We start from the raw sequence: 25,426 nt of genomic DNA on the forward strand, positions 1-25,426 counted from the left end.
ACAATCCAAGTAATCACTGGGTTAGATTTGGTGTTAAAAACAGTATGTGTTGAGCCCCTCATGCTTTTGAAGCTTTTTGCTAAGAAAAACGATAAATGTGCATGTATGTATGTGGTTTTCAATTACAGCAAGACTCTCACTTAATTGCATAAATCCAGGACCTGGGATGCTAAAAAAAGCAACAAACATCACAGAATAAGAACACTCAAGACTTTTTTTTTTTCCATTTCTGCCTTGATTTCAACACATTCCCGACCCAGCTTTTCCTCTTGTTGTGCTCTTTGCTGGACTTAGCTATTTTGAATGAACATGGAGTCACAGGATCCATTTCTAAAGCGACTTAATTTGTAGATAAGGACATGATGGGACAGGAGATGTCTTTCTTGAGACTACTGCTGGAGTCCTTTTTTTCTAGCTAAAACTGTTAAGGTACTAAAATTGCATTAAAAATATTATTCATTAAGGATCAGAAACAGAAACCACACACAGAAACTGAACACAATATACTGACCAACCTTTGGGTGGATGCAAGAGTATCTACTTATCTGTAAGTATATGCAGGCACATTGTGCATGTACAAAAACTTTACTTCCAATAAACCATCTAGAAGAGAAAGATGATCTTGTTTCAGGTAAGCTCGGGAAAAAAGTCATCTTAAAGCCAGTATTTAAGGCAGCCGGTCGGTAACTGCTGACTACAGCCATCTGAAGTCACAAGATGCCAAGAGCCAGCTGAATGTAAAAGGATAGCTGCAGCTCTGCTGGCTAATGGCTAATCTTTCATCTTCCTACCTGCACACAGCAGGCAACCATCTTAAAAATGTAAAGATTGGCCCAACTTCTTCATCATGCATAATAATTCGCTCTATGTAAAATATTCACAGGGCTTCAGAAGGCTGAAGCTTCCCGAAGAGAAAAGGCTGAGGTTTGTTGTATCTGCCCGGGACAAGGCAGAGAAGCAGGAGAGGAAGTGGGGAGGAAACCCGACTTCCATTTTCACATAAAACCTATTCAAAATTGACGTGACTTCCTCAGTTAAATTCATCCACTTCCAGCAACCTTAATCCTTAAATTGTTATTGTTAAAAAAGAAGTTTGTATTCCCTCAAAAGACAAGAGAAAAAGAAAATGACTTTGTCATATCTGACTGGTTCAGAAAATACAAAATCCAATTCTGAAGCAGTGCAGATAAGGGAAGAGCAATGGAAGAGCCATCAGCTTAGCAAACACTAAATAATGAAGAATGCAGAGACTGCCCAGCATGATAAAACACTCTATTAGCAAGACTGTTTTTAAATGAGTGATAATTGTGGCACATCCACAGCAAAAGGTTATTAAATTTTTATCTGTACTAAGGGGCCTTTTGACAGCCTAACCAAAAAGCCACAGATGTATAGCACCCTTTTTAGGATTTCCCCAAACACTTCCGTATCTGACCAGCTCTGCCTTGTGGTTTCTGAATACTCGTAGCTGTGTCCATAGATTGCCAAGGAAGCTTTGCTGGGAAAGCTACCAGCGTTCTACAAGGAAGGAAATCGGAGCCACTACCACCATGTCATGGACTTGTTGGGGATTACGGTTTTTCTGGCAATGCACCAAAAATCCTGGTCCTGGTCACTCACTGAGGGCTTTGATGATGCCCTGAGTGGGGCTGAGATTTAACCTCAAATTGTTGGGACAGAAAAGACTTTGCAGGTGACTAACGGCCTGTCAACTTGGATATAACGAACCAAGGATTCCAGTTGCACTGAACTGGAATACTTGGGTTTCACGTGGGCATATCTTAAAGTCAAGTTACCAATGCCGAAATGATAATGCTGGCTCCACTTATGGCAACCCCAGTCTGAATTTGGTGAGCTTCAGTGAGTGGCAGAAAACTCCTTCATTTAGCTTTACTTTTGGTCATTTTATTTCACTCCCTCCCTCCCTTTCCCCTCACTCTCATTAATATGCTGTTTCTTGCAGCAATCAGATTCTCAGAAATTCAGATGATCAAACCAACCCAGAAAAGAACAGAGTAACTCATATGACAGCCGAGCGTTACGGCATTAACATTGTATGAATCTTGGAAACAATAGCTAGTTTTCCTTTTTCCTCCTCCTGCTCAGTCCAGGTGGGATGGAAAGAAAAAATCTCATCTCATTTTTCCTCTGTTCTTTATTCTTTATATGCTTCCGCCAAAGAATCGCACTCCCCTGTATATCACTGGAGCTGGCTGGGTTTGTAAATACATCTGACTTCCACCAACACCTCTGCCCCACAGCATCGCTTTTTACTTCTCCCACATAGACTGCAGTCAGCTCTATTGACGTTTCATTTACGAGAAATACTCCACCAGGTTTCATTTATAACCAGGAGGTCAACAGCCTCTATCATTTTCTAACACAGCTCCTTCTTCCTCTTGTTTCAGATATTCCTGGCATTTGTATACAGACATTTTAGCGCATTCGTATGAAGTTATTACAAAGGAAGATGAATTTTTATTGTCAGGAGGATGCTGACAAGTAAAATATTACACTTTATACTTTTATTTTTATTCACTGCTGCATGTAACGTCCTCTCAGAAGCTTGAAAGTCATGCTCATGCCCTTTTATGTTTGGAAAACATTGATTTTTTTAAAAAATTGAGTTTCAACTAGAACTGAAATTATGAATGATGTTTTTATTTCTAACAACTTTGACTGTTAGAGCGTAACTCCTCAGCCCCCAAAACTCCTCTGGTTACTAAAGTTCTGGGAATAAGTATTTGCCTATTGAATTTTAATAGCATTTTCCACTGGGTTTTGCTTTCTTTTTTCTTTTATTTTCTTTTTTAAAATTTTAATCTTGTAAAGTACACACCGTGAGAGCCCAGCAGTTCTTCTTGTCACTCAGGTATCCTCCAGAACTCAGAGTATGGGTAATAGAAATATTAAAGCTACATGGCATTTTACATCTTTAATTGTTTGCTGATTGTATAATCTTAATTATCCTCCTGGAGCCCAACCAACGGATCAGGGACAATTGGAGCAAAGAGTTCAGAGGTCCTGCTCTAGGGCAGCCATAAGCCATAGGAGGGACTGTCACTCACCCAGATGATGATGCTCTCCTAGACAGTCAAATAAAGCCCAACACTGTTATAGAGAAGGTGTGCTGTCAAGGGGCAACTATTTTAACCGAGATGTAACACTAAGATTTTTCCAATTTAGCACCACCAAATTTCCCCCATCACTTCCCCAGAAAACAGGGCAAAAGTGATTTTTTGATGCAAAATTCACCCAGAAGCTCAGAGGATGTGGCTGCCCCCAGTCCTGCTGCTCTGTGCAGACCTTCCCCCTACCAACTGCTGAAATGCCAGGTATCCTCACCATGTCCTCATGTGTCCTGGTGCCTTGCTAAGCTGTGTGGATAACTTTATGTAACGCTTTGCTTCTCCTTTGCCCCTCGTCTACAACCTAGTGCTACATACAACCACAGAGATGCACATCATATAACTCAGAGATGTCACAGGCTGCTTGATATTAGCAAAATGCACCATGTTGTATTACAGAGATCTAGGGAAATACAAAGGGCTATAAAAATGCACAGCCACCTCACTGGGGTCAGCCTCAGATGCAGGACAACTATTGGGAACATCGAGGTAGGCTGGTAAGGTGCAAACCCCTGGCCCTACAAAGAGCTCAGCTCCGTGCCAGCTGAGCTGAGGGAGAATCCCTGCGAGTTAATAACAGCAGAGGTGCTAAGAGATGTAAGGAGATGTCACACATTTACATGTGCATTGTCTAATTCTTTACAGCACCTGTTGCTTACCACATAAACAAAACTTTCTGAAAGTGGTAAGAATAAAAGGATGTGGTATTGGTATGGTATTGGTATCTTTCTCTTATCTAAGTCTGTTGTAAGCAATTGGAGCACAGCTGGGAGAGTGCACTGCTGGAGGGCTGATGAGCCACTGATTTTAAACGATGGAGAAGAGCAATAATCACACTTAGCTGCATGCCGTGGACTGCCTTGCTGCTGCTACGCAACGTGACAGAGGCAGCCAGCAGGTCAAAGACACCACCTTTGGTACGCGGCGTGTTCTGATCTGTTGACATTCACTGCACTGAGGCACCCAGTGAGGTGCAAACAGCAGCCCTGTCATGTTGCAAGCAGCGTATTATTCTTAAAAAAAAAAACATTTTGTGTGATTAAAACAGCTTAATATGTTTTAGTAGAAAGGCTTCCGTCAGGCAGCAGAGGAGCTGTGGGCTGTTTGTGCCAAGCTCTACTTCTGGGGCACAGCCACAGCCCTCCTCTGAACGTGACCCTGGGCAGACAACACCAATGACGGTGATAAAAGGAGAAGCAACACTAATCACGTCTCTACCGCTTTCCAGACAGAAAAAAATCACTATTCTCAGGGGAGAGGAGTGAAAGCTGAAGCACAGAGAAGTGAAATGATCTCACAAAGGTAGCGCGGGTGATCCCTGACAGCCAGGAGCAGAAGCAGTGTCTCCAGGCTCTCCCTTCTCTGCCCTCCTTGCACCTCGGTTCACCAAGGGCTGCCTCTGCAGGATGAGCATCAGTGCCCCAGTGACATGCACGTTAGGGCATTCCTCATTAAGAGCTGCTCAGTTTCTCTACTGAATTTGTAATACCTATATTTTTAAATATTCAGTGATCGAGCAACGCTTTAAAGAAAGCAAAACCTGTCTCAGCACGGATACCTGCTCCTGTGGAGTGTCATTAGCAGGGACTGCTGAAAAGCTTGAGCGTTGAAAGACCCAGCAGAGCTTCTGCTGGAAGTGATGCCCTTGGCACCATCGCACCGTGTCCCCCACCACAGCCCAAGCAGATGTCACACCACGGTGTTCACTAGGAAGAAAGAGATGGAGCTGCTTTGCTTTCTGCTCTCCTCTGACATAAACCCTTTGAAATCAAGAAGAAAAGCCCACGCCTGCTCAAATTGCATAATTATATTGGTTTCCATCTCTACAATGGTCGTCCTATGGGAGCTACTTACTCTGGGTGGCTGACAGGCTGGAGAAGGCTGCCTTGGTGCGACCTGCTAACCACTCCAGGCTCTCGTGCATGTTGGCCAAGGCCTTCAGGTCGCTGACGTCCCGCAGGATCTCCTGTTGGGGGATGAGCTTATCTCCCAGGTTGCCGATGAGAACTTCTGACTCTTTGCCAAAAGCAGCCCTGAAATGCAGAAACGAAGCCAGCCTCAGAAATAGAGCACAGGGCCAGCAAGGGGGAGATGGAGAAGGTCAAACCACCCAGAGCAGAACTGCTCCAGGGCAGGATCTCGAGACGGTTGTCTTGTGGAGTTTTGAAAGTCTCATCAAAGTGAATAAAATATGCTGCAGTTCATGACACGACCATCTCAGGGATTTTTTTCTATCATTCCCCCTGCATTTCCAATCTTGGCATTTCATTTCATTCCCACAGTTACAAACCTGATCCCAGTCAATCCCCACAGCCCTTTCCCCCACCATTTACACCCCTCCCAGGCATGCAGCTGATTTCCATGTCTCTTTGGGGTATGTACAAATATGCAGTACTTTTAATCTTTCCTTGTAAATCATCTCTTTCCATCTCTGAAGCAATTTTGTTCATACATACATCAAAAGAAATCTCACGTGAAACTTGAGGGCTTATCACAACAAGCAGACAAACAAATGATTTTGAACATTAGCCCGTGCATTATTTCGCTTATAGATAGCACCTGCTGAGAAATGATGACCAAGACAAAACGTGCTTACCCCATAAAAATGAAAAATCTCTTTCAAAGTGTGTAAACGCTCCTTCCAGTTTCACACTCCATCTTTTGCATTGAGATTTAACTTTCCCAATACTCATGTCCACAAAGAACTGGTTTGGTAAACTCTTTGCATGGCAAATACCCCCAACGTTTTTGCAGGTAGGAGATGGTAGGTAGGTAGGATGAGTTTTTGAGTACCATTAGGACAGAGAAAATCACCCAACGGTCCCTATGTCTAATTACAATAACTCCTGGATGAAGCCAAGTACATTTTATTGAAAGACTCCAAGCGACGGCACATTTACCATGGTCCTCGGTACACTGTTCCCGTCATTAGTTGCTCTTTTTGTTACGCATTTGCATTCCACTTTCATTCAACTTTGCAAACCTCCACTTCCTGTCATTAGCTCTTTTATGAACTTACAATGAGGAATCATGCTGCTGAGCATAATAACTGCAACGAACTGCAGCAAAATAATCCCATCAGTGGCGTTTTACATACTATCTAAGCAGCTTTATTGCCAGCATCTCGCTAGATTTGTGGGACTTCACTGTCACTTGAGAAAAAAAAAAAAAAGAACAACACTGAAATGGTTTTAAATTGCTCAATGGAATTCATGAAAGGCAAAAAAAATAGTTTTCATTAAAAAAAATTCTCTTTGAGGATTTTCTTCGTCTTGACAATACAAACTATGTTGCCTTAGGCTGTATCCTGGGTGCCATGGTTTGAGAGGAACAACCTTACCTCGTGGTTGTGTTTGAAGCTCAGCCACAGGAGCATCTCCAGCTCCATGGAATAGGGCAGTGGCAGTTCAGCTGGCCTCCCTCTCCATTAGCTGGGGTTAATTTTGATCTGTTCTGGCTACTGGAAATAGCTTAAATCCTTTCTGCACTTCAGGAAAGGCCTTAGCAAGCTTCCCTTCCTGGGCATTTGTAAGATATTAATAAGAGGCTACAGGCAAGGACAGCCTGAGTGACTCCTGTGAAGCCCAACCCAAGGCTGAACTGAATGGCCAAGCTCATAGCCAGGCTTGAGCATTTATTCTTCTGTAAAGTGTGATCATTCATTCAAACAAAACGTGTTACTGGCTTCTACAGTGGCCACAAGACAGCTCACTTAGCTCTACCCACCTACAGACACCCAGATATTCTCTTCTGCTCCTGGGGAGTAGAAGACATGTCAAAGATATGCTTTTCCCACCCAAACTGAACCACTCCTCTTGATTTCCACTGTCAAATCCCACTGGCAACTGTCTTAATTACTCTAAAAAGTTAAGAAACGAAACATTTGGTGGATTTCTACCTTCGTTAACATGGCTTTCCAATACAAAATGCAGCAGAGAAAGCACTTGTTTGTGAGTCACCATCTGAGAGCTGTGAAATGCGGAGTCACGAGCGTGCCGCTGCCCACAGCCGCGATTACAAGTTGGGTTGGAGCACAGGGATGGCTCTGCTGCCTTCCCACACGCCAAGAGAAAGGTTTTGGCACTGCTTTGGATGGATGCCTGTGCATGAATAATACAGTGCTTTCCGTCAGGCTGCAATCTATATAACACAAAGCAGGGCGTATTTCCTACTTTAACTCCCATACAAATCACTTTTTCTACAGAAAGCTATACTCTAAAACGCTGTTGCGACAAATGCAATTCTGACACTCTCAAACAACAACTAAAGTTTGTGCCAAAAGGACAGCAAACGTTTTTTTTTTTTTATTTATTTAATACATGTCCTTGACTGCAGAAACCTCAACGCCCTCTTTCACACGACCATCTAAACTAGAGACAACCTTCAGCAAGTAACTCTCTTCCAAAAGATGACTTTAAAGGGTTCTCGTGAATTGCAATAATTTAACTTGAAGTCTGCTGTTAGCAAATGCCTCTCTGAAGCAAACTGTTGCTATTCCGGATGCTTGTTTGAGCTCACTATATGTGTTTCTTTATTAAATTTGCAAGGCTAAACATTTAACGGTAAGGACATGAAAAAACAAATCATCTGAATATCCAACCTTAACTCTGTATATTAGAATAGTGTCTTCAGACCTTTGATTCCTGTACGGTTTTTCAGCCATACTTCTTACTTTTCTGGTTGCTTTTATACCTGTAAGTGTCTATCTAAGACAGAGCCAGAGTGCATGAACTCATCTGCAACCACTTCATGCATATAATTTACAAGTTTCTGATGGTTCAGTGGGTACCTTTGGTTTGAATTACCATGGTTTTGAAAACCCAGATCCCATCCTACCTTAACTACAAAGTTTCCTTTGGATTTTGCCAAAGCTTTCCAAAAGACAAAAAAAATCCTTCAGATTTTGTTGACCACTCAAGGATGAAATTTCAAGCTGTGGAGATAACATATTTTAGAAAGCAAGAAAACCACACAACCGAGTGGTTCACGATGGAGTGTTTTATAGAACTGGAACAAAAGACAAGGCTCCACTCTCCTGCAGGTAATTCAGGTATGTATATACTGATGCTCAAGGTTAATATTGGTTAATAGGTTAATATTACATATCAGCTACACCGTGAACAAAGAAAATTCAAGTATATTTCTTCACTGTCCAGCTGCTCCTTTGTCGGAGCTCACTCTTTGTTATAACTGTATTTGACGCTGGTGCCACAACACTTCATCGCCTTTTGGTCTCAGTTCCCATGGGATTTATATGTGCTTCAATAGGGTTCACTCTTAAATCTCTGCTTTGTCAGACAAGGCCAGCTGCGCCAGCTATGTCCTTGGATTAACAAAGCACTTCATTTTGTTTCCCTTTGGTAAGCCATCCATTTCTATATATTTTTTTCCCAACACAGTGACCAGCAATGTATCAGCACTAGATCCATTCTGTTCCCGTGGATACTGTCTGGGATGCACAGCGCATCCTTGGTACCAGCAGGGATGGGGAGAAGTCGGGGTCCTGGTTTCCAAGAGGAGTCTTCTGCAGACAGACTGGTTTCCCCCTCCTCTCCTCCAGAAAGCAGGAGCACTGGTGATGCATTCACGGGATGAGTTGTTGATAAAATTAAACAACCTATTGAGCTAAACTGACTGGAAACACAGTGACTGATGACAGTAGATGAGACTTCCCCTCATCTCTATTTCAGCCTCATGGGAGGACGGGAAACTCGTACACTAGGGAAAAAAGGCCAAGGAAGAGCATATGTGATAAATGGGGATGACCTGGGCTACATTTAAGGCTCTCTGCCCGTGCCAGAGCAGGGCTGAAAAGCAGCCAAGTGTCTGCATCAATACTGCACAATGAGGAAGGAGGTCTCTGATGTACCCTTGGCAGCAGCTTTACGTTCGCTTACTGCTCCTCTCCTTTTTCTCTGCCAGAAAATTAGCTTCAATTATCCCTTCTGCAAATAAGGCCAAGGAAACAGCTCACTGGGAGGGAGGGTGGAGCTGCAGGAGGAGGGAGGACACTAAGAGAAACCCCTGGGAGTCCCCCCAGGGACACACTGACCTGACGAAGACCTCCTGTCCTTTCTCATACCCTCCTGACCACAGACCTCAGAGGGATCCTTTCCATTGAGCATCAGATGCTTGTAGAGGAGAAGCAACAAAATGGATTTAAACCACAGCAGAAAGCAGCAGGCAGAGCTGTGCCTGTATAGGAAATATCCTAAAATTATCTGTTGAACTGAGAACAGGACAAAGATAATTTGTTTTCTATCCCTGCATTTTAGCCATAGAGTCAGCTTGGGGACTGCGCTCAAAAACTGTAGATAGTAACTACACAGGCAGACAGATTTCCCCTGAACCAAATCAAAGAAATTCCTATTATGTTCTTATTTATAAAGAAAGAGAGAAAAAAAAAGTGGTTTGTTTCTTTATCTCGCACCAGAATTTGTTCAACAGTCATCAAGAAATTGTGCGAGTACCAAAACAAATAACCCACGTGGGCTTTTCCTGCAAAAGGAAACCCTCGGAAATTATTCGCTGCCGCAAGAACAATAAAACCCGTCCCAGCCGCATTTCTACAGAAGCTGTGGTTTCACTCGTTTCAAAGGTTCAGCACCTGAAGGTATTTTAAAAATTCAGCACACGAGGACATTTTTTTCGCAGCACATCCAAACAGCATTGTAGCCGTGATGAAAAGATGCTGCAGAGCATCCTCAGTGGATATAAATTCACGCTGCCAACCTAAGGTACTCAGTTTTAAAGGACTGAAGATCTAGCCCAGCCTAAAAACGACCCAGATTTGAGGTTCGCCGGGATTTGCAGAGCCTCAACAACAATTTGTGCATCTCTATTAGGGACCAGCGCGATCGGCGCCAGCACTCCCAGGCAGCTCCAAATCTCTGCTGAGAGGTCGCAACACCGTCGAAAAGCAGACCGCGCTAATTGACAATTTTAAGCTGTAACATCATGCGCCATCGTCTCGCTTAAATTTATTTGAATATTCTGGTCTTGTTAGGTTTGTATTATATAATTTATCACAGCAGACAGGGAAGTGTCTCAGAGTATATTGTGTAGCTCTAATGATGTGATTTAACGATATTAAATCTTGTTAAAGCAGGAGCTGGTGTTAAAGCTCTGTGAAGGAGCTGAAGCTCCATGTCCCTGCTCTGCCTTCCCTCTCCATCCCTGCCACGCAGTGTAGGGGTACCCAGAAAGGGACCTTGGCAGAGCTGAGCACTGCTGCACTCATTTCAATAGATATTGCACTCTGTAGGATAAACCAATCTGAAGCTGGAAGATTCTTCCTGGATTCAGGTCCAGAACACACATAACAGTCAACTGCCCCCTCCTCAAACTAATGAAAAACCCCAAACCCAGCCCAAATGCCCCCAAATTTCTTTGTCTTCATAAGACAAAGGGAAGCAGGAGGGAACTTCTCAGATAAGAAGTGCCCTGTGAAGATCCAGGAGCTCACTCTATTTTATGCCTCTCACATGAAATTCTTGACAGCAACAGGATTTAGCATCAGTTGTGCTCATGATGAGGCCATTTAGACACGTCTTTCTTAAGATCCAAGATGAGATCTAGAAACTCATTTCATAGAAAGGAGCAGACTGTCATCAAATGGAAATGACTCACACCTACAGCACACCCAGATTCATTGTCCCAGTGGAGGAAAAATGTCGACAGAGTCTGCTGCCAATCTTCCAAGACCATCCTTTCCCCCTTTAGAAGTATTGTAAATACAAGAAATAGAGCCTGGGAAGTTGGAGAGGGAGGCCTTTTATTTTAAAGAGAGAAAGGAACAAGGAAAGAGAGACAGGAAAGCCACAACTGAAAATGGGAAGGAAATCTAAGAGGTAAAGAAAGGGAAAATCCATCCATGAAACACCAGGGCTTCAGGCATCAAAAGACAATAAAATTAATGGAAAGCTCCAAATCTAACGTGACAAAAAACACCCACCAGACAGCAGATGGAACAACCTAAGATTTTGCTTTTGACTAAAACCTTCACTGGTGCCTCCTGGCTGCCAGAGAGGTGGAAAAAGGGGAGAACACCCTACCCCAAGCTAGGACCTGAACTCCATGCTCCCGTCATTGTGGCTCTCAATTTTGCACGAAGGAAGGACTTGAAGGCCCAGTGCAAATTGTCCCAACTCATTCCCAGCTTTGCAGACTGTTTATTTATGTAATGGAAAATTTTAAGCACGTCTATCCCTTTGGAAGCAGTTGAAGCAATTCAAGCTGTGATAGGAGCAGCTGATGAACTTGCACGACGCTCAGGATTTCAGCCCCAAAACTGGAGGGTATGTTTCTTGCTCCTGCCACACATTCTGGTGGGACGTTTAGTCTATCCCTGTTTTTATCCTTTAGCCTGACATTTTTGTCTTATCCAACAGTGAAACGTCTCCAACATAGTCCCAAATCTGCTAGCAGGCTCCAGTTTTACACTGGAAGTACTGGCAGGGGACAGCATTGCCTAAATCAAGGGAAGAGATCCTATTAAGCAGGGATAGTGTAACTGTCCTGACCGATGCCATTTGGGAGAATTTGGTGAAGGATCTGCTCTTGCACAGGTATCCTGTTCGAAAATACCTCTTCCTTTTGGTGCAGAGCGACTGAGGATGAGCATCTGCAGGTGAATGGGAGATGCAACAGGCAGCTGGAGCACTCTGCAGGCAGGGTTATCCTCATTAGAAAAACAGAAGCAGCGAAAAGAAAAGGCTTGTGGTACATGGAGACACTGAGAATGGGGTTTTTAAATTGCTACAACAGCTGTAGCCTGAGAATCTGATCCCAGGTTTGGTGTTCAGGAGCCTGCTGGAGTCAAAAGGTGAGAGGAAATGGAATCCTCCTAGCACAGATCTGGTATCTCTGATCTGCAACCGTAATAATCTGCGTTGGGGGGTGATGTTCAGACCACCTCGGGGTTTTCAGGCAGACGTGTTGCCCCATGAATTGCCAACATACCTTCCTCAGCTCCCCAAACATGTCGCGTGCAACGTGTCCTTAGCCCCTGCCACCCCTTCTGCTGCAGAGCTGCACTGGAAACCAGGAATTTCTGCTTTAACTCAAGTGTGACCAGATCTGAAGCTCTTTTTACATTGCTTTCCTTCGTCAAAGGCAAACCTGGAAATGATAAATCTCTGGGTTTTATCACCAACATATCTGATTCAGTAATGAACTGAAGGCTAACCTTTATAAAGCGATAAGGGCAGCATATTTCACACTCGCCCCAGTGCCAAATAGCCTTCAGAGCTTTAAAAACTAATTATACGAATAGAGGCATGACTTTTCTTTTCCTTTCTCCCCTTGCCAAGTTCTGAGCTACTATAATATGCTCAATCAGGTCCCTTTGTCTGGCCAACCACACCAGAATATTAATGGAGAGATTCTGCTAGTAGCTTACCCTGCCTTTTGACATCTATTCGCAAAAGAGATAGTGGCAGGTTAAGACAACAGAATCAATCACTGTCAACACAGATATGCATGAGGGTGTTTTTTTTGCAAAGGCACTGCATTTGGATTCTTCCTTTTAATTAAACAAATGAGTTACAGGAAACCTGAGGAGGCGGAGGAAAAGAAAACAGTGCACTGATGGCTCCTCCTGCCACAATCCAAAAACTAGTGGCAAACTTTCAGGACCTATTTAATTCAGCAGCGTTCATAAAGGGATGCTGCTGAGTAGTTCGAGCCTTGCCGTCAGCCCTGTTTTATGTCCGGACAGAACATGCTCCCACGTTTCACCAAGCTTAAACCTTCCTTTCCAGCAAAAGGATGCTTAGTCCTGTCCCTGTTAGCTGAGGAGCTGGGTCGGTGAACGCAGGTGGGTTTCTACGTGTCAGTGTTTTAAATAGCTTGGATGGCTCAAGTGAGAACGAAATGAACTCTCAAAGGCTCTCAAAGGCTCTCTCATCACAGAGATGACCCTAACCAAGATATTAATCAGGCAAAGACCCATTTCCCTTTGGCTCTGCAGCAGCCTTCAGGCAGTGATAGCTAAGGCAGAATTATTCCCAATTTTTCAGCAGTGCCAAGAGGGAGAGAAAGAAGCAACAGCGGCAAAGAAATCTTGTTCCTTTGTATTAGGAGCAAGTCTCTGAAAAAAGTGTGCTTAAGTGGAAAGAAGATGACAAAAAATTGGACAAGCAATTAATTTTATTTTGAAGCTTTCAGGAGAGACCTATTCAACCATGCACAGATTCTTGAAGAAGTTTATAAGCCATGTCGCTTACCATCAATGGCTAAAACTGGCCCAGACCAATTATTATCATTTAAATTAATGCTACAGGAGCATTCAAACAGCACTCTGAGGAACTGGGGCTTAATACATGATGCTCTGTGCAAACAGATAGTGAGAAAAGATCTTTGTTCTAACATCTAGGCTAAAAAAAAAGGCAGAGTACAGGAGCTTTTCTCAGGGAATTCAATGTAGATGACCTAATAGGGCTTTCTATTCTAACATCTCTGATACAATTTCAAAAAATACTTCAATTAATGGAGAGTAAAATGACAATATTGGAATAAAATGCACATTAGGAGCAAAATACTGGCACTGCTATCATCAGACTGAGCTTGGCCATCAGATTTAGCCTGGCCAGGTATTTATTCTAGAAGGTTACACTCAGCCAACGGTACCCAGCTCTGTATCCATGGGAGCTCTGGTGTCCCATGCTGATGGCTCAGAAACCACAGAAGGAGCCAGGAGGGCATCCCAGCACCCTTCCATGCCAAGAAACAAAGGAGAAATCTGATGGCAAAGATGGAAGTTGAGACCAGATTTACACATCTCAAAAAAAGAAAAAACACAAAGACCTCAAGGGCTTTGCAAACGATTCTGTGATTCTATGATTCTTCCAGTGTCACTGAAGACTTTTTAAAACACTGGTGATGCTGATTTCCATACCTACTGCAGTACCCACAGCAGTACAAGCAAGCATTTCTGTGACTAGATGTATTTTGTACTTTCTGTCGTTCCTCTCTCTAGACTGCATCATCTTTATGTTATTGTGCTTGAAGTCAGTGAATAAGTAAAATGACAATCTGGGCAAATTAGACTTTAATTTTCAACAGCTTCACTTACTCCTACTGTTTTATAGCCAAATGCCAATCAAGGATGTAATGAATAGTAATGGGGATGTGTAGACAAGCTTTTTGACTTGCTGGAATGACAAAAAGGGCCCGTTTCTTCTGGATGAGCCAATGATTCAAAAACTAAGTGATTTACAGTGTGCAAGGAAAGGCAATCTGCCCGTGTACAGGATTCCACTTGCCTAAAAAGAAAAGGTGGAAACAATCTTGTTTGGATACAGAAAGTTGCCTCTGCACGAATTCCCTCTGGAGGTACCACTGCTTTTCAAGACCAGTGAACTCTTGGCTGTCCTTAATAGCTGCTGGGCTCAGGATGGAGGTGAAACACCACAGGGTCCCAGCTCAAACAGAGGGCAGCTGTGGTGACAATGCCAGCTCTGGGAATCCCTGCCCAGTACAGTCAGTTGTCCCCACTATTAGGTCACAGACTGGTGCTCTCTATTGCATGGGTCACCAGGGTAGCACCATCAAGCACCATGAGGATCTGCCTGAATGAAAAACAACCCTTTCATTCCTTCCCCAATCCCAGCCACTTTCCTGACTTGTTTCACAAGCACGATTCTTCAAAGAGCTGCGCCTGAACAAGCAGAAATAGTCAAGAAGTGCAGGAAAGCAGTAAGCTGGCGCTGCCACTGAAGCCTCCTTGCTGACCCATGGCCTCCCTCTCTTCTGTTCCTCCTGCATCAGAGCAGAAGCTCCACTTTCTTCTTTCTCTTGAAGGATAAAGAGCTGCAGGATGGTTTAGCTATCAATCCATTGTGAAACAGGCGCTGACAAACACAGCCCAGAAACATCTCCAAAACAGCACATTTCCCTAATGGTTTCTTGTTACCATCAGCAGAACGAAACACAGGCAACGTGCAGGAAATTCTCAGTTCAGCAAAGCTGGTGCCTTCACATAAAGGCATGTGGACTTAAGTTTTATTACTCCACTCAAGGAAAAACCACATCTCAAACTCTTCTCATACCTGGAGACACAACAGCTACGCAAACACCGTAATTACTTTGTTTCCAGCACATTTTACCATTTTTTGCGCTGTCTTTAAAACCCGTTTACAACTTGGGCTATAAAATGTTTTACCTTATAAAGTCTTCCTCCTCTTCTCTCTTGGGTCTCAGTTGCTTGGGCTGAGCCATGTTGCTCCAGTTGGGCAGGGATTTCAGGAGCCTGCTAATATCGTCGTCTTTAGCCCAGGAGGCGCTGATCACCAGCTTTTCGTCCGACTGCACAATGCTCCTATGGGAAACCAGCAGCAATCACATCAGTGCAAAGCATAGAATCATACAATCATAGAATATCCTGAGTTGGAAGGGACCCACATGGATCATCGAGTCCAACTCCTGGCATCACACAAGTCTAACCAAAAATTCAGAACATATGACTAAGAGCACAGTCCAAACGCTTCTAAAACTCTGACAGGCTTGGTGCAATGACTACATCCCTTGGGAGCCTGTTCCAGTGCACGACAACCCTCTCGGTGAAGAACCTCTTCCTGATGTCCAGCCTGAACCTCCCCTGCTTCAGCTTGACACCATTCCCTCAGGTCCTATCAGTGGTCACTAAAGAGAACAGGTCGGCGCCTGCCCCTCTGCTCCTCCTCGTGAGGAAGCTGCAGGCCACCATGAGGCCTCCCCTCAGCCTCCTCTTTTCCAGGCTGAACAGGCCAAGTGACCTCAGCCGCTCCTCATACGTCCTCCCCTCTAGGCCCCTCTAGGCCCTTCACCATCTTTGTAGCCCTTCTCTGGACACTCTCCAATAGTTTCACGTCCTTATACAGCAAACTGTACTCTTCACATGATTCCACACTTATTAATTAAAATCGCTGTCACATACAAACATGCAAACCACACGGTATTAGAGAATGGGTCCAAAAATTAATTCAGCAAATAGGTGGAGGGCACAGCAATACAAGTGGACACGATACCTCTTCTCGCAGATAACTAGTGATAGGATTAGAGGGAATGGCCTTGAGTTGTGCCAGGGGAGGTTCAGGTTGGAAATTAGGAGACATTTATTCTCAGAAAGAACAGTCAGGCATTGGGATGGGTTGCCTAGAGATGTGGTAGCATCACTGTCCTTGGGGGTGTTCAAGGAGAGGTCGGACGTGGTGCCTGGGGACATGGTTTAGTGGGTGACATTGGTGATAGGGGAACGGTTGGACCAGATGATCTTGCAGGTCTTTTCCAACCCTAATGATTCTATGTTTCTATGATACAAATTCCTCTCGAGCTCACAACTCTTGATGCACTTTGATAGAGTCCCTCAGGGGATAAATGGCCATATTGTCCCCTCCCTTGAAATCATCCAACTTACTATCATTTACACAACTGGAGGAGGTCATCCTGCACTACGCGAGTGAGGAAGTAGTTTCTCTACAGCTCATTTGTTCTCTGCAATCTCAACCGAGCCCGCCAGCCGCTGCTGATTGTGCTGTGCCTGCAATGTGGAAACCTGCCCAGGCAGACCTGGGTGGAAGCCACCAGCTCACCGCACACCAGCTGGCCCCGCTTGGGGAGCAGGTCTGAAGCAAGGAAAGGAAATGCAGGGTCCCAAATCTTCTCTCCGGTCATCCAAAACATCTGATAATAGTTTTCAGCTGAGTCGTATGTATGTGTGAAATCGAATCAAAGATCACAGCATATTCCAATTACGAAGATTTCCCGTTTAATATTTTTGGCAATGTAAGTAATCTGAAATCCTCACCGGCAATTGCAGGAGACAAAAGAGATGCTCTGCATGGAGGAGTCAATTAGCTGCCTATTTTTTGAGTTGGGATTGCTCATGAACAACCATGAGCACACACAGCATAGTGCTCTTCCATGCTTGCTATTTCACCAGCACATCGGTGAGCTGAGAGTCCTCTCCCTCTCTTGGGTTTTTGGTAAACTGCAAGGATTTGGGAAGTGTTTTTCACCCTCTTAGAGCAGGTAAGTGGGAATTAGGGGTACTGGTATTTCCTTCTACATCCTATCACCAGTTTCCTTCACTGGCAAGCCTCACGGTGACCAACTGGACTGCTTCTCCAGCCCAAGGAGAAGCAGATGTCCCCTGTCCGCATCACTCACAGCAAGAGCATGGTGGTGCCCTCTCTAACAGGCAGCAGTGGATTTTTTTTTTTGCCTTCTCTAATGGGAATATGGGAAACCCACTGAAAAAAAAACAGTATAGTGTGACCTGAGAAATGAAGCATATGAAAAGACAAGGTCTCAGAAGCCCTGTTCCTACAGAGAGGCTTAGCTGCAGATTGACAACACAATCAGTATCTCCACCATGCTCCAAGAGACGGATCAGCTTCTACTAAGCAAAAATACATAGAACACCTCAGACCTGTGTTTGCCCCTCAGATACCCCTTGCTCACAACACTTCAAGGCATCCAGAAGTAATGCATCTTTGCTGTGCCCTACAACGGTAGGGGCTGACAAGGTGCAAACACTGGATAGATGTTTTTCTGTTGCTGTACCCCAGACAAACCGGCTTCTCCAAAGAGGGCAGAAACTTTGAGGATGGAAAAGATGCGGAGGTTCAATGCTGGCTCTGTCAACCGAGAGTCGTTGGGTGCTGCAGTATGGACGTGTCTGTGCTGGCTCAACCCACGTCAGCTCAGTCTGGACCTCACAGGGCCATTTACTGGGCTGCACACTTCTGGATGGCACACATGATGGTCATGGGATGGTCATGGGGCACACAGATGGTCAGAGCTCGCTGCCATTCAGATGGTGATTTTGGGAAGGGGTATATAATAAAGACCCTGAAGGTTTCTGAAGGGTTATGTGGATTAACCAGTCTCATTTTAAAATAACTGAAAGGCATGTTTTGTCAATAAATAGAAATAAAAGGAACAACACAATGAGTATATGTGTTTGGAAGAGGAAAAGGGTGAAAATGGCATTGAGATAGGAGCCAACACTGATTTATTGTGAAACCGAGATGACTTCTTTTCCCACCAGCACGGAGCAACCTATCACTCCTTTCACCTGCCACCAAGAAAACAACCTCTGCTCAGTAAGTACACAGGACTTGTGAAAATGAATTTGTCACATGCACTTACATACAAATTTTCCTTATCTTTAAATTTCATGTTCAATCTGCCACAGACAGAAAAGAATGAATTCTGTTTCCAGCCACAGAAGACCTCGGCATCAAAATATCAATTTGGCTTTCTGCTGCTATTAGGAACTCAGTGTTTTTCCGTTTATGAAAAAAGGGATCTGCTCAACACACTGGAAAAAAAACATTCCACCAGAATCTCTGACATCCGAGCTGGAAAAACTGAATTTGATGATATTTGGCCATTTCTCTGCCAAGGCAGGACAACTGTTCCACTGAATATATTAGTCAGTGCTTTGCCCTTTCCAGATTTAAATGACTGAAGTAATAGACTCCTTCCCTTGGGAGTCTATTTCACAGATGAACAAATCTAACTCTTGGACAAAAAAAAAAATCCCGATACTGTGCTCATGTTTTACTTTACTCAGTTTCATCCCATTACTCCCCATTATTTTCCCTTATAGCAGCCTCAGTACTCAGCCTCCGTACTCAATTATTTACAGCGGTATCGTAGCCCTTCAGATGTTTACACATGAAAGTCATCTTTGGGAGTCTTCCGGTGGAGTCAGAAGACAGAGCTACCTTTCTGTTTTATGATCCTTAGCATCTGCTGGCCTCAAAAACCCTACTGCTTTCTGGAATGGGTGGCAGGGGAGGGGAAACGGGAGTCCATTTGGCCGCTATAGCAAGTTCCAGACTGAGCTGGGTGTCCTTGCTCTTCTAGGGCCAGTATTTTCCAAGAGCCTATCTCACATGATTCCTACTTTTCTTACCTTTTGGTGATGTTTTTACTCATGGGACCGAGAGCCACTGGAGACCTTGTCAGAATTCTCCATTTAAATCAAAAGGGTGCTTCTACTTTATCAGTGCTGGGACACCGCCACTTCCACATGGGTCCCTCTGAATTATTTCCCCATTCTTTCCCACAGTTGCAACACCTCCTAATATTTATTGACAGGTTGGTTTTACTCCAACCACCCCCTCATTAAGAAAGATGTTAAACAAGGAGGAACATACCCTGATCTCCGTTAGAAGCCCAGCTTTCACCATCAGTTACAGACACCTTTTTCCCCACCTTTTCTTTCTAACATCTCAGCCAGTTTTCTGCCTCCGTAACTTCCTATCAATGTCAACCTAATTCGGGTCCTCGAGTCAATTATCACAAGGTAGGATGACATGTTTTAGTACAGCTCAGAGTGCTTCCTTCCAAACACCCCCTTCTCCCAAAGTCCTACGTGATTACTCCTGCTGCCGTAATAGGGTTACTTGCCGCCACCAGTGCCATAATCAGCTAATTAATTCACAGCTCAACGGGCCAAGGAAGATGCCATCTGTTTGTACCCAGCTTTTGGGATTGGGGAGGGAATAGGTGAATGCTTGCATGGGTGATGGCACATGTGCAAGAGGCTTTGCCCCTCCACAGCTCAGTGGTTTTTATCCAGAAAACATCTGCTGGTGGGAATGGTCCCAGGTTGGCACCGCTGACCCCTGAGCTGGGGGCAGAGCGGTGGAGAACGTCTCCAGACACAGCTGGGAATCAAGGCTTTTCATTAGGAAAACATCTGTGGGCCACAGGAGCTAATTGCACTCCACTGCCTTGTGCCAATCGTTTTTGGGAATGATTTTTTCTCCCTGGGTATTTTTCCACGCTGAGCTCTGCTCACATTGCTAAGAGTTTAAAAGAAGAGTGCTCAGCATGTGCCAGGTACCTGACGGCCTGAGGGCGACAGACCCCTGCCTGGAAAGCTTCTAGATCCAAAAAGACACTTACAAATCAAAAAGTTAACATAAGAAGAAGATACCAGTAAGAAGTATTAAACTGAGTGGAAAGAGTGTTTCTTTGGAACTTGAGAAATCCCGTTGTGACTGCGGAGCCTGGATAAATCCAACTGCTCCTCATTTCCTTATCTATTAAAAAGGGGATTAGTTTTATTTTGGCTGGCTGGAAATGTGTCTTTTTTTTTTTTTTTTCTTCCTTCCTTTTACCCCGTTTTACCCCACCTTGTTTCACAAACTTAGCTGAGACAGTTCAGCCAGGAGGCTGGTCACCCTAAGCTGTCTTCATAGCTGGTAGAGGCTGCCGCTCACCTCCAGACAGCTGAGCCATGTTTTAATTAAGGTGAGTCACTCTTTGGAGGTGTCCATCTCATTTTGCAGACTGGAGAGAGTCAATTGGGGGACTTAATTCAGACTCTTCAAACAGGTTGAAAAAAGCATGAGAAAATACTTGTTCAGTGGAGATGGGATGAAGAAAGACTGATAAAAAGCAGGTGGACACACAGGACAGAGCCTAAGGTTGGACAACAAAATAAGGTGCAACTTCAGTGTGAACTTAACTAGAAATGGGATAAATTACTGTAGAAGGACACGGAGAGAGATTCATTTTAGACCTCAAAACAGCAAAGCGTTTCTGAGAAGGGTGCTGGCAAGAGGCTAAAAAGAAAGGCTAATGTTAAAGATACCTACCTTGAACTGGTCAGATTTTATCCCATCCCTACAGTTCCTTGCGTGGCCTTTCAGTACCTCCCAAAGCCCAGCAAAAATGGTTTAACTACTGGCTTAACTCATGAGTAGAGCTGTTTTCCCAGAAATCTGTTGAAGAAGCAGCTAGATGTGGGATGGACAGACTTAGGATGACACTGCTAACACAGCAGGAGGTTTTGTGGCTCTGTCTCCCACTTTTGCTTTCAGTTTAATCTCTGATTTCCCACTCCCCACCATACACTAGTCAGAAAGCACAGCTCAGATTTGTAAAGTTTGTGTCAAACTTCTTACACACACGTGATTTGCTGAACACATCTCACCTAGCTCAGACAAAATACGCTTCCGAAATTTGTCATCGATGAAAGCAAGAAAACCTACAGTTGCTACTTATATAAATGCCCAATCCATTCACATCCAGCCCCGCTAGTTTTTGTGTTTGCTAGAAAATCAGAGCCAAGTGCAAATCAAACAAGAAAAATCTCAGCTCTGCATGCCTTAGCACTGACGTCCTGACGGAGCTATCTGTGCTGTGAAGGACTCCGAGTGCAAGCGCCCTGCTTTGAGGAACCTGTATCTGAATACATTTAATCCACGCTTGTTCCTATTCCCCTTCAGGAAGCATGCACATGGGGAAGGAACAAATGCCACGTGCAAATCTTGCATAAACCATCTCTCTGGCTTCCCAAATTCTCACTCCCTTGATATCTCAAGAGCAGACACACACTCCCTGCTCCAACAGCTTCGCCTGATCGTATCAGTATTCAGCTCTAAGGAGCGTATCCTGATTTTAGGCAGCTATAAATGGTCATTCCTCTACTAACTTTATTTATCAGCGAGAGGACACTCGAGATTTATCCATCCAAAGGAAAGCCACGGTCCGTGCCGAGCCGTACCAACACGAGGTCCCTGCAGAGGGCATGCTGACCCTGCGCATCGAACCGCTTGCCCAGGAGAGCGGGGTGGCTGCTGTACTCCTCCGAATCATTTGAAATGTATATGGATTTCTATTTCAGTCAGTCATTTGCTAGCAGCAAAACTAGAACATTTCCTGTTTTTCCTCCTGCTGTAATCAGGATATTGCCAAATTAGGGCTGTCCTAATTACGCCTCAGCAGGTGCCAAAGCCAGGAATGGTATCAGGAAAGGAAGGAAGGAAGGACCTGTAAATTCAAGCCAGAGAAATTACATCCATTGTCTGGCTTCAGTCAGTGAAGTTTCACATAAAACACGAGCCTTTTGGACAATGGCACACACACAGCTACCAATTTACACGAGCGCTCGGACGCTGTTTAGCCCACATATGTGCTCACTGCTATTGTTGGTGTTATTAATAATAATAATGAGCCCGTACGCAGCCGCTCACCAGATGAAGCTCCTTCTGAATGAAATCAGGCAATAGGAAATAATTTCTTAATGCTTTTGGTCAGAAAACACAAGGGGCTTTTTCAGCTTCCCCTGCTATCGCCAGCCTCAATTAGCTATTAAAGGAGATTATGTATAGCGGCTATTATAGCCCGCATTGCTACGGCATCTTTAGTGTCTTTCAATGCAAGCGTTTATCCCCGCGGTGTGGGGCATGTTGCTGGCCCCCCTCTCCAGGGAGGGCCATTTTACAGATGGGCAGCTGAGATGTACAGAGAATAAGTTATTTAGCAATGGTTACCAAGGAAATCTACGATAAAGCAAGTGCCCAAAGGACTCAAAGCCCTCACCCAGAGGCTGAGGTTAGCTTCCACACCATGGTGTGGGAAGCAGTCAGAGAGCCATCCCCCCAAAATGCTGATGAACAGCCCAGGACAGAGCATTTGATGGCCCCTTGAAAGAGTAAGTTTACAGGAAGGTTTGGGAAAGTGCCACAAAATTTGGTGTGTGTGTATTTAAATGGTGTGCTGTGGTTATGAATTCCAACACTGTCATGAGATCTGAATACCGCAACCTCAATAAAATTAATTAAAATATAATTGTGAATTTCCTGGGAGCAAAGGATGGAATGGACGAAATGAAAGGACCTGACTTGCTTTACAAGCAAGCAGTAGCTATATACAAGTGGTTATGTTAAATGTGATGCCTTATGCTCTCCATCTCCAACCTGAGGCCACCTTTTGCCCAATGAAGAGAAAAGCCTTGTGGTTTCTAAGCACCCTCCCACTCTCATCCATGTTTAAAAAGCCTAAACCATACCGTGGTGTGCAAAAAGTCCCCAGGAAACCAAGACTCTTCCTATGGCAATGATCACTATTTCAGATTTTTCCCCCCACCTATAAAAAACTATTCCTGAGTGTCTCAGCAGAGATGGTTTCCAGAAGCAACTCCTTCCTACTCATGTCAAGCAGCAAAAGCACAAGGGCAGTATCTCCAATCCTGCCCGTACCTGTAGGCAAGGGTACAGGTGTCCTTGTACTCCTGGAGCTTCACGCACACCATGTTGAGGAACTGATCCGAATATGCGCTCAGGTCATGCATCAGGTTCATCAGGTCTTGGACAGTCTTCTCCACGATCACCGTGCTCTGGAAAAGAAAGGCAAGTACGAGCATGAATAGAGGTTAAACAGGTATCTTAATTTCAGCCATCTTGTGTTTTGCTAATTAGTGTCACAGATGCAACTGTACAGCTGATTCTCCCTGACGCTGAGCAGATGCTGGAACAGCCCGTGTCACCAAGTGATGTAAAACAGAACGGAAGAGGAAAAAGCAGAAACCAGGGGAGAGGGATGGCTTAAGGCTTTGAATATTGGGTCTGGAAGAGTTTGGCTTTTTGAGACAGTGGCTCAGAACCAGAGGAGTTCTCTGGGTCTTTTGTTCACTAGATGAAACCTCAAAATTCAGACGTGTGATTTTTGGAGGAACCAGGTACCTGCAGCTTTGCTGGGCTCTGCTTGGACTTGCCAACACTGAGCCTTTCAGCCTGACCATTAATTCTGGACTCCCAGATCACAGACCATCCTAACGACTAGGGATTACACCCACTGCTCACATTTGTACGAACTGCACGTGCTGGGGACAAGCTTGCTGCCGAGGCTGAGGGTTAAGTAACACCTTGCAATCCTTTTGTTATGACAAGCGGAGTTATTACAATCACTGGAACAAAAGGGCAAAGCTGCAAACTGAAAATGCTGCTCCCAAGTCTACAGATGAGCCAGTTCTGACAGCCCGCAGGAGAAGGAGGTACTGTGCATCTGATAACATCCTGGATTTATAGCACCCCATATTTATTTGGGGACTTCTGAGGCACCCCAAGGTGACTTGCTGGCTGTATTTGATTTTGTTTCTCTAAACAATTGAGAAGGAAGGTTATCAAAGTCCCAGGCTGATGACAATTGTATTAACATTAGGCTCAGCAAAACGGAGGGCTGTTCCTGAGCTATGCACAAAGGCAAAGAAGGAGACTGAAGCATTTGGGAGCAGTGCTTCATTTGAGAAACTCTGGACTCCAGTTATACCGGGGGTACTCCAGGGACTTCCAGAGAACTGCATCAAGGCTGATTTTAGCTTTTTCTCTGTGTTAATCAGGCTGTGAAGAGGAGTTAGTGACTCAGTTGTTTGCAGAGCAAAATCTCATCAAAACCAAAATCATAGTCTCTGCAATATCCCCACAAGCCCAACTTCCTTCTCTGTATTGATTTCCAGATTAAAGTGCGGCAGCATCGCCCCGATCCATAATCCCGCTCCTCCAGAGTTACCCGTGAGTGACAGGAATTGATTCTGCTCCGCTACCTGTCCCTGATTTGGTAAAAAAAAGTCTGCAAACCTCATCCTCAGTCAGAGCACGGATTATTCCTTAGCACGCGGGTAGCAGGGGGGGTTAAATGAAGGCTTAGTCACCAACTGTGCCATGCCTGAGACGTCCTTGGCTCACCACTGCACTTGGAGGAGGAAACTCCTCTTTGGTCACCGTCATATTGCATTAGCTTGCTCCTAAGCAAACTATTGGCCTTTCATATTAGAACTAGCAACAATTTGGGATTGTTTTGTTCAAGCAAAAACGTCTTTTGGCACGGCCACCTCTCAGATGTTTGTGTTTATGCTGCTTCTCCTGTTACTACAAGTAGCTGTGTTTTAATAAAAATTCAATCCTGTCTTGGACTTGATGCCCACAGGTAAGGCCAACCAACCCTAAAGGATTTGCAACCTGCTGTCATCATGAGCAAATGAACCGGACAAGAACCCAGTTCAAGAGAGACCTGGACATACTGGAAAGAGTCCACCAAGATGCTGAGGGGCCTGGAGCACCTCTGCCATGAGGAAGGGCTGAGAGAGCCAGGGCTGCTCAGCCTGGAGAGGAAGAGGCTCCAGGGGATCTTATCAATGTCCATAAATACTTGAAGGGAGGTCCATAGGGCAGACGGATCCAGAGGTGCCTCCATCCCCACTGGTCAGCCGCCAGCGTGCCAGGACACCGAGCTGACCCCAGCGAGACAAAAAAAACCTTTAAAAACTTTACCCAAATCTTACTAAAATGAGACATTGATCTGGCTCCTTTCCCTTGAGAGTAAACCCTAAACCATGTACATTGGGCTGGGAAGTGAGGTGTGAAAATTACCTGGTAATTTGGGGAAATTAGATCAGATCTACTAGCCTCGAGGTAGGACATAATTACACCTTCAGTGCAAGGGGGTTCTGCAAAGGGGCCTCACTTTGCACCAAAATGGCTTAAAATGTGTTCCCACAGCCATGTTTGTCTCAG

The 25,426-nt window shown here is 44.5% G+C and overlaps 1 protein-coding gene across 5 annotated transcripts in view; it reads right to left on the reverse strand.

The window, feature by feature from the left end:
• The window catches only part of EXOC4 (exocyst complex component 4), a 382,143-nt gene that overhangs the window by 44,848 nt on the left and 311,869 nt on the right, over nt 1–25,426 (reverse strand). For all 5 annotated transcript variants that reach the window (XM_040546059.1, XM_040546040.1, XM_040546051.1 and 2 more), the window contains 3 exons: nt 23,114–23,250; nt 15,292–15,447; nt 4,983–5,161 (listed from right to left, as the gene is read on the reverse strand). In XM_040546059.1, the coding sequence (XP_040401993.1) occupies nt 4,983–5,161; nt 15,292–15,447; nt 23,114–23,250 (472 nt within the window). The remainder of the gene's footprint in view (nt 1–4,982; nt 5,162–15,291; nt 15,448–23,113; nt 23,251–25,426) is intronic.

This window comes from Cygnus olor, chromosome 1, assembly GCF_009769625.2.
Source record: "Cygnus olor isolate bCygOlo1 chromosome 1, bCygOlo1.pri.v2, whole genome shotgun sequence".
In the NCBI taxonomy this organism is placed as follows: domain Eukaryota; kingdom Metazoa; phylum Chordata; class Aves; order Anseriformes; family Anatidae; genus Cygnus; species Cygnus olor.